The sequence below is a fragment of the Patiria miniata genome, unplaced genomic scaffold, assembly GCF_015706575.1.
Source record: "Patiria miniata isolate m_02_andy unplaced genomic scaffold, ASM1570657v1 HiC_scaffold_6, whole genome shotgun sequence".
Taxonomy (NCBI): Eukaryota; Metazoa; Echinodermata; class Asteroidea; order Valvatida; family Asterinidae; genus Patiria; species Patiria miniata.
In genome coordinates this window covers 13,307,158-13,322,108 of record NW_024037073.1, presented here as the reverse complement: position 1 = coordinate 13,322,108, position 14,951 = coordinate 13,307,158, and the positions used below count along the sequence as shown (strand labels likewise).

Sequence of the window (14,951 nt, the reverse complement as noted above, 5' to 3'; positions counted from 1 at the left end):
GCACTGCGGCCAGTGATCGTCCGTGCGCGTGCGGCGGATTCATGATTATCTCAAAAAGTTTTGAGGAATAATGGTAAAGAAAAAAGCTCAAAATGTAAAAGTATGTTTAGGCTTATTTCCTAAAAGATAGAAACCTTCATACTAGATGCCACATGCCGGTGACAGACAAAAATAGGGTTTGTTTTAGATGATTTCGTGCGAGATTACTTACATTTAGACATTAATTTGGAGAAGAAATCATAAATAAAAGTGCTACCACGGGTATAATCTCACTTCCATATTTTCCATGTATTTTATGTTCAGAAGATATTACACAAAAGTCACAGATTTGTCTCAACTTTCTCTTTTGGGATCAAGTAAAAAGAAAATTGCCAATTTACCCACAAAGAACAAAATCGTAGTACGATCTGGATGTTGTTCACAAAAGTTGCCGATGCAGGTTTTTTTTTAAATATAATATAACAGGCAACCTGCCTGACGTACACGACCCGCACCGCACCCGTGTATTTAGAGAGTTCCAGCGGCAAGTGTACTGCTAAATGATATGCAGCGCTACATACGTTGAGATCCGGCCAGTGTCCTCAAATGACCGCTGATTGGATGGAAAGTTCGGTGACTCAGCTATATTTGCATAGCTCCACCTCGTCGCCTCATGCCCAATGATGCGTTTGGGATGGGGTTGACGCCGTGACCCCTCCTCCTACCTTTACGCACGCGGTACCGTACCTGTCACTGTGTGGGCGTGTATTTTGAATCTGGTGATGTATCCATTCATAATTTTGTGTTACAACCATACGGTTATTAATAGTACCGCGTCGACGCGAGTATTCAGTTGGCACGTGTTTGTAACCTCCGTTGCATGCTGCTGTACTGCTAGCTACTGTGTATTTTGGACGAAGTGGATCAGCTTCATCGACCGTGGATGCAGTTCAGCTCCGGCTCCCAAGAAATGAGGTAAAGTTCTTGCAACCAAACACACTTCTAGTTCTTGAATTTTGAAAGCATTACGTTATGTTACAAAACTTACAATAAGAGCAAAATGTACTTATTTCAAAATGTTCAGGAAACAGGCCCCGGGAAAGATTTCCATATACCATGGAGCAATATACGAAGTTCACTCAACACCCTGTGTACAAACCCTATCATAGTATGAGATTGGACTGAAAACTTTTAAGTGTTTTCTGAGAAAATGCTTGTATTTTCTCACTGCTCAAATTGACTTTGATGACATGAAATTGCTATCTGGGGGCTTGTTAGTCAATACAGAGGAAAATTAGTGAACTTCTTATATGGAAATCTTTCCCAGGCCCCGGGCCCTGGACTACAGTATAACAAAAAATATACCCAGATAATTATTCGCCATGGACATGATGGAAATCTAAAGGTAATGTCATGCCCCATGACCTCGAGAAAAAAAAATGATGCAAATATTTAGGACAAATTCTCCCCTACTTTCCCCTTAATTTTAATTAAAGGATAACTGGACGCCCTGTTATTATGTATGTAGCTGATCCATAGCGAAAATCAAGTGAAAAAAATTATAGATTTCAAAATTTCAGGAAATTTGCATATATGACATGTTTGAGACTCATTTCCTTCCTTGAAAGTGCAGTCTCATCATAATGAATAACTAGCTCGACTATGAGTATGAGGATAAGGCCCAAACACACTGCCAGAAATACTGGGGCAGGCAGCGATAAGTAAGTGTTACTGGGTTCTTTTACGTGCATTATACAACGAAGGGGACCTACGGCTTCGTGTCCCATCCGAAGGACGTAGCAATATTAAATGGTTCAGTGTCTTGCTTAAGGACACAAGTGTCAAGACCGGGACTCGAACCCACACTCTGCTGATCAGAAACACCAGAGCTTGGGTTCGGTGCTCTTAACCGCTCGGCCATGACACTCCCGGGGGTTGGGCAGCTGAAGGGCAAACCTAGTACATGTACTCGGCTTTCACACTTACGCAGTAAGCACGCTTTACATCTTCACTTGCTCAGTGCATGCTCCATGTTAATTGCTACACTGTACACATTTAGTTGGCCTACTTGAAAGATGTTTTAGAAGGTTAAGGTTAATCCTGTGCCCGTGGGGTAAAATGAAGTATGCTGACCCCACTTTCCCAGCGTGTGATTAGTGAATGTTAATGGCTTTTATTTTGTGACGTCAGGATACAGTTTTAGGCCCACTTCCTATTTGCGGATTTTTTTCTATATAAAAAGACAAAACTCATTCAAGGGCAAACCCCCCCCCCCCCCAATTGCCCAATTGACCTATCGCGGTAGAATCGCGTCAATGCAGCTTGTGAAATGTTGTCCAATTGCATGATATACAAATGGAAGCGGAACGCGCAAAATCTGAGACAAACAAAACTTAGTGTACACAAATTCCATAGGGTTGTCTAAGGGGCGTGGCTAACTCGCAAACGGCGATAGGTCACTTGGGGGGGGGAGGGGTGTTGTTTACCTAGTCTGACACAGTTTAATGCGACCCCGCGCGCCAGCCAATCGGAGTGGTCTTTAGAGTCTGTGACGTCATTTCGATCAGAAATGTGAACTAAGCTGTGGATTGGTCAATTTGGATATCATGTTATCATGTACAGAGAGCACATTGTGTTTAAAAATCAAAAACTCAACCCGGGGCAGCACTGGGCTCGCCCAGGGTTGAGTTCAACCCGGGTTGAGAGGCTCTAGTATGAAAAGGGTTATGCATCTTGAAATCTTTAAAAAGGGCAGGTGTATGAAGAAGTTTGTTGACTGCCAAGCTGAGTTTTTCATCCATTTCTGGACCATAGCTGTTGAGCATTATATTGCAATCAAGAATATTACTTTCATGCCCTAGATTTCATGATCTTTCGGGGCTTGATCCCGAACCGAAACCTATCATCATCTTGGGGTATTGTCTGAACCAACAACCCCTGTGGATTTCATGCGCTAATTCATCCCACTTTCACAAGCCAAATACTCCAAGCCATATGGAAAATCAAACTGTTTTCTCTCAGAGTTATTAAAAGAAGTTTCTGTTCTGAAAGGTTTCAACTTGCAGTGAAGAATTGCCCCATTTTCCCCCTCAAAACCCCTAGGGATAGCCTTGAGAAACCAATTAGAGTATTAGGAGAATCCCTCATGCTGAAGCAGGAATTACCCTGGCTGATCCTATCGGTGAGTCATGGAGAGACTATTGCCAGTAATAGTCTTTGTCTGGGTCTTGACTTTCGGTCTTTGTTGATATCAAAACTATTATTAGCAGTGCCTGACAGATCAAACCAGACAACCCCACCTGTTTCATGTCTGAATTCAAGAAGTTTGAAGCAGAAGAGAAACAAATTTCCACTTCAAACTGATAAACTGTTAGTCCTAAATAACTGGTTCAACAACCCTTTGGTTTTATTTTTCTTCAGGACTTGTCTGCAATCGACCATGCTCTCAACAGTAACAGTTCTGCTGATGACAGCTATGCTTCTGCCTCCTTGCGTAACAGCATTACCGGTAATTACACCCAATTCCTTTAGATCTGTTCCATCTCTCTACCACTCAGTCTCCAGAATCTTCGCCCAGCCTCTTCCTATCTCTTTAAATCCCTTGTGTCATTATTTCCGGCTCTGTGAGCTCGCTTTGAATGTTCTGATTCTTTCTGTGAACGCTTTACTTATTTGTAAGGTTTCAACAGATGTTTTGCAGAGAGGTATATAACAGTACATAATTATAATGGAGGGTTTGTAAGGATGCTGAGTGAAGAAGTGTTAGATTAGATTTCACGCGTTAGACTTTCTTCATCCTGTATTGTAAATGGGCAATTATCTACAGCTCAGTATTAAAGAGTCAATAGATAGGAATAAATGAGTAAATGAGTAAGCCTTGCCTGTTGCTCCCTATGCTGCCCCAAAGTGAGCCCTAGCAGTGTAGGTTTTTTGGATTTATTAAGGAGTATATACAAATGTATACATGTGTATGTAATAAATGTAATTAAAATGTAATAAAAGTGCTTCAATGTAATTTGATATAGGCCCTAGGTCAGTGTTGAGTGCTTAAAATGCAAAATTAAGCAGGAAAAAAGCCAAACTTTAGAATGGACCTAGAAATGTTAGCAAACAAATTAAAGATTGCAGTTTGACATGTGTTGAGACAAAGTTTGTCTTTCGTTTTTAAGTACTGATCAATGTTTTCTATGAGAATTGTTTCTAACTGCCAGACCATGGCCAGACTGACTTTAAAAGTGCATCTATTACTATTAGGCCTATAGGGTTATAATCCATATAATATGTATGCGATCATTCCTGTGCCCTGAATGTCATTGACCTGGATTTGAAATTGCCCTGAAATGTTGACTGAATGAAGTTGAACAGGAGCCTGAGGGTAGGGCCCCAGTGATCGGGTACCATCTGGGTTGAATGAATGCCCAGCATGGTGCTGTTACTACACATCTGTATTGTTTTATTCTAGTTGCAAAGCTTTAAGTGTGTAATTTTTATGGTTTATTCTTTAACAGGGCTTTCGTTTTAATCATGAAACTTGTTTTTGAAGATAATCAGCATTATTCAGCTAATTTCACTTAATTGCTCATTAACCTTTTAATGGAGTTTGAAGTTTGATGATTGATTCCCGTGCACCCTTTTGACTAAACAAATGAAGAGACTAATTTTATTTATTCACTAAGGAAGCATCCTAAGCTGTACCTTTTTATCTTAGGTTTTTGTACAATAGCCTTTTTTTTCAGAGGAGTGCAGATACGGTACCCGAAAGAGAAAGTGGTAATTTTTTCCCCAAAATTTATAAAACATGCAAGTCAGTAGCAGAAATCAGTGGGATTTGTTGCAGAGCACAGACAGTACATCTTTTAGCAAGGTTGTCAATGTTTTAACCCTAACCGCCTAGGCGCTTTAAGGCTAGGATCCATCCTCCAGTTGCCAACAAATCCTCCAATTGCCACCATATAAATTCGATTCAGTCTCAATCCTCCAAAATCATCCGTTATGTCTTGGCTGGGATCCATCCGCAATCCTGCAAAATCCTCCAATTGATGGGATTCAGCCTCAATCCTCCCAAATCATATCTTGAATTTGTTCAATGGAGGGACGACCATTGCCTCATTCCTTCAAAATCCTCCAACAATCACTGTTAATGGGTTGATTGGCAGTGCCGATGACATTCAGAAGCAGTGCGGATGCTATCGAGCAGGGCTAATTAATTATGCCTGACTGAACGTAAACAATGCTGGGTACAGCCTACGAACACAGTGCATCCTCCAAACTCAATTGACCCATTTTTGCCAAATGTTCAGCCTCAATCCTCCAAAATCCTTCAAAACTGCCTGGAGGATGTTGGATGATTGAGGAGGGTTAGGGCTGAAATTAAAGCAGCTCTCTCACACAAAAAACACAACATTTAGGAAAGACCTTTATTGAAATTGATGAAGGATATACACATGCTAAGATCATGGGAACCTTAGGTTTCCAAAGGCCAGTCTTGGCCACTTTTCCAAAAAGAAAAGGAACCAAGTCAGATTCTATAGGCTTGCCCCAGCTATAGGTACTGCAGGAATTTGCAAACTTGTATTGTGTATAAATACCACCTCCGTTCACCTGTGTAATTTGTTGAGTGCCCTGTGGCATAGATTCCCCACAATCATATTATCAAGAGGTCTTTATTAATTTCCAATAGGGCATGTCTGGGATTAGCGTAGAAAAGCCCACAAACAAGTATAGGCATTTTTCAATCCCTAAATCCGTGAAGCAAAGTGAACGAAAACCTACATATGCAGTTTGAGACAAGTTAGGCATAAGGCATAATTTATATTTTCTTTTTTTAACAATCAAAGCCAAACAGTCTTGGTAAACATTTGTGAAAACAGAAGACAGTCCCCTATAAAAGTGGCCCTGGGTGTTCTGTAAATATTTAGAAACGCATGTAGGAGTAGTATCAAGGTTGTAAAAATCCCTGCAAGTTCATGACCCTTCGGTGATAGACGTGCAGAAAGTAAGTCAACCAAGCTTACCCATCGCAAAATCTGAATAACAATAAAACCCGGTGCCTGTCTGGTACGTGTGTACAGTGTAGCTAGACCGTCGTCGAGATGGAAATTATAGGCTGTGTTATTCTTGTAACTTGGACCGTTCTTTCATGAAATAACCGTATGTTCCAAAACTGCAGTTCTGGGGCATTTTCACATTTTTTTCTGATGCACTCAAGTGTGTGTGCTGTCCTGTGACTGCAATGTAAGCACTACCGTCTGGCTATATTTACTTACACTTGTTAAATGCAGTGCTTGCCTGATAAAAATATACCTGTGTGTTCGTTATCCCACCCAACCTAGAAAATCATGCAATAACTAAATCTGTTTATCCGGGGAACAAAATATATGCTGCACCCACCCTTGGTTTTGCAGTTGTTGTCCAGTATTTTTTATTAAATTTTTATTTCATGTTTTGTAAGTTGCCTATAAACAGCGGCAAATGCAGCATGAACAGTTGTTAACAAGTGATGGGAGAAATTCGAGATTTCAAAATCCGGTTATCCTAATTTATTTGAAACCGAATGTTAGGGTTATCTGATTTTGCTGGAACTCTCATCCAGCTCCCAAGCATGCCAACTAAAAGTGAATAGTGAGGTGCCACATAAAATGCCCTCCCACTCCCAGAGATGACTAGGTAGGCTTTAGGATGACCACTGGGCCAGTTTGAAAAACACTGCAGAGCTGTAATGTTGAACAAAATGGATGGGAACTCTCTGATAAGTCGAATGGGCAGGCTGTTCATGACCCAAGAAGACCACTAGCAAGTGACTGCAGTTACAATCAGAGACCATATGGTGCAATTTAAGGGATGTTCCAGTAGTTTTCTAGTATCACAAAAAGGGAAGGCCTAATTTCTAATTTTGGCTTTGAATATCTGGTTTCCAAAATTGAAACTGAATAGTGAAATTCAAACCGAATTTTTTTCAAATTAGATTTCAATCCCACCATGTTACTAATACATGCCAAAAGACACCAACAGTCATCCTACCCTATTTTTTGAGGCTTTAAAAATTTTGGGAGAAAAAAATTAAGTTTTTACCCACCCACCCACCAACACACTCTTCTTTTTTTCAACAAAATAGGAAACAAATCATTTTTTCTTGGCCTGATCTAAATTGAGCATTTATGATAGAGAAATCTAAAAATTAGTCACACTAGTGTGCGTCAGTTGTTCTGGACAATTGCATTTAATGTGCTGCTCCTTTTTAACAACTTTGAAAGTAATTGTTCACTGTACATACATGCATACATTGTACATGTATACTTTTCTCTTGTAATTGTTCAACAGCATTAAGGTTTCTTTTCAAGCAGTACCACATGTATATAACATTGTATGTATAGCCTATTCAGGCCTATACTACAAAATTGTCTGAGAACTGTGGGTGTTCTTTTTGTTTGGGACACTTTTCATTATATTTGCCTGTTTGCTTTGGGTATTCTTGACTCATTGACCTCTTCCGGGAGCAGACCCCTCAGATGGCTGGTTATTTGCAAAAACACCTCCACTACAAACAAGAAGTGCCGACTCCAGACTATTGTCAAAGTTGCTGCTGTTTCTGAAGTGTGTGTTCTTTTTCAGAAAGAGAAAAAAAATGAGCCTCAGGGTCTCCCAAGGTGGTCGTATTCATGTCAGTCATAAACATTTGATGTGGCATTTAACTTTTTTTCCTGATTGAAAAGAAAAATGGGATGTTTACATGTGGATTTGGTTTTGATTTGAGGAAGTTGTTAGTCCCAGAATAGTTGGGGTGATTGGAGGGGGCGATACTTGGTGGTAGTTTGTGGTTTTGTGTCGAGACGTTGGTCAGACTGTCAGACTGACTACAATTTTTGTTTGTTGTTGTTGACAGTTTGGTGTGACCTACCGATATTATTGGGGCAGGGTGTTCATGTGTACATTACCACCTACATGAAGCAGTACTACTCAAACCACATTATTTGACAGTGTGTACTTTGAAAAGTTAGTTTCTGAAGATTCAGGTGGCATTTGACTTGGGGCCTGTTTGTTCATGGTCATTGATAGTTCTTTGTGCAGTAGGGTATCACTGAGTCAGAGTGGGCATGTCAACAATAGATGATACACTAGCGTTGTTTAGCTTGTCGCCTTCTGTTCTGTTCCCTGTGCATCCAGGGGAGGTAGTGCAACGGTATCCATTTCGTTATTTTCTGTAGGTTTGCATCACGAGCCCTTGTAAATTGGTTTGAAAATGAAAATCATTCCACTGAATGAATTTTTTTCTTCATATACATGTAACAGAATGTTGAGTTAATTACCATGAAAAGAGGTGTTCACATTTACGAAGACTGCATTTAACTGATCAATCTCCCCTTTTGGCCGTATATACGTCCCTTTTTCCATTCAAACTATACGTATATTCAAATCCGATTATTATTTTTTTAATACATGTAGTTACCTGCTCGTAATATGGAATTTACACATTGTGAAACAAGTTATCTCTTTTTTATTTAACTTTACACACAGGAGAAGAAATATCTCATCTGCCGGGGGGGGGGGGGGGGGGGGGGGAAGAGGGGTGTTCTTTTTAATTACATAAAGTGTTTTGAATTGACACCGTATACTCTGGAAGATAGTTCCATTAATTGTATTTTATGGGAAACTTCTCATGCAATTGAAGCAAAATTCACACGTCGTTGAGACACCCATGAAAAGTTTAATAATAAGACTTTTACAAACTGTAGATAGTTTTGCTGTCTTTTGATCAAGACTTTAGACGGTGAGTCAGTTCCTTGCTCTGTGGGGACTCAGAGCGTCTGCAGACAGTGCAGGCACTTCCATGGATAATGGCTCGATAAGTGCAAGCATGGTGCAAGAAAGTCTCTCTTTTTTGGAGGGATTAAGGCTGATTCACCACAATCTTTACAGATCTATTGCTCTAACATCCGGTGAAGATATAGAAAAAAGTGCACAGGATTTGTGGTCAGTTGAGTCATAGAGGGATAAAGTTGGAGATCTGCTTGTCAGATGAACAGTTGAAGAAAAGAATAGGCAATTTATAACTTCAGTAGTAAATGATTTGGTCTGTTTCTCGGCTTCAGTATTTTATTTCTGATGACCTACAAAGGTCTTGTTGCTGATATAGAATTCCACTTTTTTCCCAACAGTTTTAATTTGGCAATTTTTATTTAGGCCTAAACTCAAGAAAAAGAAGCATATAGAAGCCAGACCTCAATTTTTTTCTTCTGGATAAATTTCTGATGAGAAAAGTTGGTGCTTTACGAGTCACATTGAATGTAATTAGAACCTTCTGAAATGTATGCTCAATTTAGTAGCAGGGCCTACCCTATTAGAAAATAGCATTCAGCCGTTAGGCCAAAAAAAAAAAGTCTCCGGTTTCTGGTATGGAGCTTGCCCAAAAAGTGGTGCGGCGACCCAGCGTCTTTTTTTTTTCCACCTGATTCTTTTTGCTTCAAATGTCGGCTGATGACTGCAAATGGTGCTCGACTAAACTTAGTGCAAATATATGGGAGTCCAGAGAGGCCACATAAAGCTCATTCTCGACCATAACCCAATCTAAAAACACGTTAAAATTGTGCAGCACCAGGATTCTAGTCAAACCAGTGAGTTTGGCGGTTTTGAGACATCATCTTTCATTGAAAAAAAAACTTTTTCATTTTGCCGACGCGCATGGCTACGGCGACGCGCGCGCATACCAGAAACCGGAGGAGTGGAGACTTTTTTTTTTTGGCCTTAGGATTGATTTTTTTTCACTTGTGTATTTCTGTATTATAAGAAGACTTTTCTTTCTTGGTTGATTAATAAAGTAAAACCCAACTTTCTGAGTGGATATTACTTTTTTTAGTTAAATATTTTAATGATTTGTGAAGCTCAATTTCCGAATTGCAACCATATGAAAATATGGTCAGTGTCTAAACAAGTGTGCACAATCAAATGTAGCAATAAGGGAGACAGTACAGCACAGCTGTATGAGGTGTGCCAGTTACGCTATTCATGGCCAGTCAGTAAAAAATACCACACAAGTGGTTGTAACATCACTGAAGTCATGAATGGGTGTCCTTTCAAGCAGTGGTGTGTCATCTTGTTGGACTGTAAGCTGATTATAAGATTATGCCACTCACCTGTCAAGTAGCCATTCACATTGGACCAGAGTCCAGTGCTTTGTAGTGTCATAAAACTTTGGCACCATTGTCCTGGTATTATGTGCTTGAAAAACCTGTTGGTGTTGGGTGGGTGAGTGCCTGTATTTGTGGGGAGGGGGTTATATAAGAAGAATGGATTTTTCTCACCTTTTCCTCTCTGGCTTTTTTTTTTCTTCTCATTTTGAATCAATTTCACTCAAATTCCATGCCATGTGTATGTATGTACATGTACATGTACAATACATGCGTGATGTCTTCTTATGCAATTTTCTCTTGATACTCAATTTGAACCTCACAAAATCGGGGATTTCAATACATTCGTGACTAAATTGTTTAGTTCCATAAGTTTCTATATTGCTCATGAAAATGCTCAGGAATTAAGCAACATGGTTGCTGATCATTTTCAAATGAGTCATTCATCAGTAAATGTTATGTATTCATTCGTGGAGCTATAATTTATTCATCAGAAGTGTGTGTGGAAGTCACAACAATTTTATAAGTTCGCTTTAACTTGTTCTGCATCGCTTCCAGCTAGGCCCCTTGCACTAGCCCTCAAAATAAATAGGATCATTGTTTGCTTTTCATGTACTTTGTTCGTTTCCAGTATTAAAACCACTCAAAATCCAACAGGAAAATGTGAAACACTGTGCACAACCTCTTTTGATCACGAAACACAATTTTGTGCACAAAAAAACTCAAGACATCGATTGACTGATCATTGAAAATCACCTACATTTCTTGATTTCTTTCTAAATGACAGCAAGCCAGATGAAATGATTGCATGGGGTATTTAGCACCAGTATGATCTTAAATCCATGTGTGCTTTTTGATAATAATTAAGTAGATTACTTTAAGGATAAATGCAAATGATCTAAATGCAATGTCTCTGGGGAGTAATTCATTGGGGGAGAGTCCAGCTTTACTACTAGCTGTCAACACCTGCAGATTTCAGTTTAAATACTGTTCACTGCACAGTTGCTACTTTCTAGGCTTCCGCCTGTGAACAAACTGCAGCCCAAGACATCAGCCACTTGTTTGTTTGTTTGTTACTTGCATAATGATTGAGTTTTTGTGTATACTTGTTGGCTTAGTCATCAATCAATACCAAGGAGAGGAAATAGTTAGAGGGTGACTCAGGGGCTGGGGAAGTCACGAACAGATCTATTTATAGCTGGTCTACAGTCTTGAGTCTTCCCCTGGACCCTGAAGCTTTAGGCCTGGATGCATTTAACAGTGGATCCCCAGTGGTCCTTGTGGTGGTGAAACTATTGGCAGGAATGTAGACTTGTGGCTTGTGTTCATCATCAGTTTCCAGTAGGGTTGAATTAACCACCCACAGTCAATAAACCATGGGTAAAAAAATTCGTCAGTGTTTTGAGGTTTCAATGGTCCATATTGTGCATTTTCAAGTGGAATGTCTGTATTTGTTATGATATAAACAAAGGTTATGTACAGCTTTCCCTGATACATAAACATCAAGTTTGCATAATGTAACAAACAGTGCATTTGTTTTGGGGCAAGACCTAGACAAGAATCAGAGCAAGACTAAAGTTTCAATTTGTCATGAACAATGTTTGGAAGTGTTTTGTGCGGTTCTTAATATGTTGGGGAAGTTGTGTGAAAGTTTACCAAATCCCCAAGAAAATAATTCCTTTTTAAAAATACATTACTGTGAGAGGAGTATGACTGGAAAAAAGTCTTCGGGGGGGGGGGGGGGTATGAATATAGTATGAGTTTGTATGGAAGGAAGCCAAGCAACTGTAACTCACTAAAGATAAGTAATTAGCATGTAATTATTCATCAAATTAACATATGCGCTGCATACCAAAATCCGGTACAGGTAACTTATCCCTCAAACTACTATGTGTATTTAACACAGCTTTTATACAGGTTAGTGGGCCTTATACCAAGGAATTTAATTACTTTTGGCAGTTCAATGAAGTAAGAGAAAAAAACGATGTTAGTATTACCAGTGCATGCATGTACATGTATGTTATCCTCATTAGGGATGTTTGGTAATTTTCATTTTTGACAGCGTTCTGTGAGGCAGGCCCTGGAGGGAGACCAATGGGGTCCATGGAGCGATGAATGGAGCCCCTGTTCCCGCTCCTGTGGAGGGGGCGTCTCCTACCAAGAGAGGAAATGCATCACTGCGAGGTACCGTATATACTGCCCTTGTTACTGTAGTTGATGATGCTTGTAATTGTGTGAAAGTGCTTGGGTCAGTGGTTTTCCATTCTGATATTTTGGGAGATTGGTTCATTGTTTATACTGCTGATCTTCGTGTATGAAAACAGAATTTCCATATCTTGTCTTTGCATTTATGAATATATTTTTTTAAACAGTTTAATTTCATGTGGTTTGGAACAAATACTAAATCTTGCCTCCAATTTCAGCCATTATGAGATCAGTGATGTTAATTGGGGACGAACTTCAGATTGCCATAAATAAAGGGACGTGAGTTGTTAAAAACCATTCCGGTTACAACAATTCTCTATCAATGGTGGGTGTTAATTTCAGCAAAATTTTTTAATAAGTCCTGTCACAATTTGTGTCGCCCACACCATAGGCGAAATGACGGCACCTCAGTACTACAATAGAGAATGATAATGGGGCTCATTTCAGAGTATGAGAAATGTACATTTATCTGTTCATTCATTCATTCATTCATTTAACATTTATTTCCAACTCTGTATACAAACGCAAATAATATACACATTTTACTCTTTTTCAATGTAGTTCTCACCCCAAAAAGTGCACAAATCATTAAAATCCTTGTTTTTTGGGCAGAATGCGGATCTAACCCTTTACTGATCTCTGATTAATAATTACACTGTGTTTACATTGAGCAGACCAGGTGCAAGGCCCAACTGCGTGGGACCAGACATCAACTACAGTTCCTGCAACATTCAAGATTGTCCTGAAGGCGCTCAGGATTTCCGCGAGGAGCAGTGTAGCAAATACAACACCAACGAATTCCTGGGAAGCCTCTACAGTTGGGTTCCATACCTCGGAGGTAACTTAACCCCCCCCCCTCCCAACTCCAAAATTATGTCTGTTTTCTTTTACCACCAGGAAAATTTTGAGGCTATTGCCAGATTTATGAAGGTATTAAATCCCAGCCACCATATAGGTTCTGTGCGCAAACAACAGAGGGCACTTTTTGATTACTTTGGAGAGCCCAGTGGATCGCGTACTGGTTCGCGCATGTATGGTGTGAAGTATGCACGACTAATTTTATTCGGAGTGTGCACAAAGCCGTCGCGGCTTAGCGTGAGCTTCAGGCATGACGGCGGTGCCTTTGAATGTCTCCAAGTCCCAGTCTCTCCCAACTCTCCGTTTCTTGCCGTTGAGGGTATAGTTGCCCAAGGAGCCCATTGATAATGGGGCATATAAAATTGATGCACCTTGAAAGTCAGACAGTACACGTGGTCAAAGTGGAGGGTTTTGGACTACGCAGGAAAGTTCCTGGAGGAAAATATGGGGATTTAGGGTTTAAGAATCCAGAACAAAATGTAATTGTAATTTTCAAGTCAGTTAAGATTTGTGACAACAATATTCTTCTCAACCCTAAAGAGAGTTGCTCTTGTTCACTTACAGAAAACCTAGTTCCTTTAACAGTTTCTTCAAGAACACTTTTGGGTAAAATTTGTCATGGGAATGTGAACTTTTTAAAATTTGCTTCAGAATCACAGCTTCAATCAAAAGATGTTTTATTTTAAGTCAGTGCTTCTAATAATAATTTGACAGTGGGACATTAATTTACTGAGTACCCGTCCAAAAAACCAACTCAGGTAAATTGTTGGGACTGTCACAGACTCTTGTTCAGGGTTACACTTTTATCAGTTTCAGACATCACATTAAACAAACAAAAAAACAGCTTTAGGTCACACAAAGTACAGCTTCCCACTCAATTCTTTGATCAGCCGTATTTTGTCTGAAATAGAACCTCATCGGTTTCCTTTGTGGTTCATTAGAGGATTTATTTCAGATTATTTTGTGAGGTAATTTTTTTTACAGTAGCTAGACAACAAGCAAGGCCACCACCAGTCCAAAACATCCCCAATAAAATCAAGTGGCCCATTAATGGCTCTAAAACAATTAGCAAGTTATTATTATCGTTGGCACTTGTTGTATGAATCAACAACAGGCTGAATAGTTTCCTTCCTGCTTGGATATTTATAAACAAACTCCAGCCATTGACTACCAGGAAGTGAGCATGGCAGAGCCAGGGATGAAAAAAGGGAAGGCTGTTTATTTAGCAATCACCACTCTTCCACTTCACCCCAGAAATTGAATCAAGTGTTATTTCCCGTCAATGGGGGACCCAGTGAGAAAAATTGCCCTGAAATCACCATTGTTGTCAGCAGAATTGTTAGGGCTCAAAACATACTCTTCAAGTGGAGTGCATACACATTATGCTGTAACTTCAGTTCCCCCCTCCCCCCCCCCCCCCCCGAAAAAGGGAAAATGAATAGACAAATATATGTAATTAAAAAAAAATGGGGGGGGGGGGCCCCACAGTTTCACCATATACAGTCATATTGCTACATGAAGCAATATTCAGGCATGCATCTTTTCCTCGGATCCGCTGATTTCCTTGTTTTTCACTTCTAGTGAATGCCATTACAAATTGAAAAATTCTGTACAAAGTCTGGTGTGGTTTTCCTTTTTTTTTCCCCTGAACTTGCAGTTGCATGCATGGCTACAAACATGTTCACATGTTGATCATATTTAGAAATATTTTTTAATTTAAAAACTCTTTGATGATTTCTTAGTTTTAGAAAGTAGAGCAGTAGTTACTCATACATGTACATGTGG

General features: G+C 39.7%; 1 protein-coding gene across 1 annotated transcript in view; it reads left to right on the top strand.

The window, feature by feature from the left end:
* The first annotated feature begins 717 nt into the window (after window positions 1-717).
* The window catches only part of LOC119743111 (papilin-like), a 74,763-nt gene continuing 60,529 nt past the window's right edge, over window positions 718-14,951 (top strand). Inside the window, exons 1-4 of the mRNA XM_038219465.1 lie at window positions 718-954; window positions 3,400-3,487; window positions 12,166-12,287; window positions 12,983-13,146. Coding sequence (XP_038075393.1) covers window positions 923-954; window positions 3,400-3,487; window positions 12,166-12,287; window positions 12,983-13,146 — 406 coding nt within the window. The 5' untranslated portion in view covers window positions 718-922. The remainder of the gene's footprint in view (window positions 955-3,399; window positions 3,488-12,165; window positions 12,288-12,982; window positions 13,147-14,951) is intronic.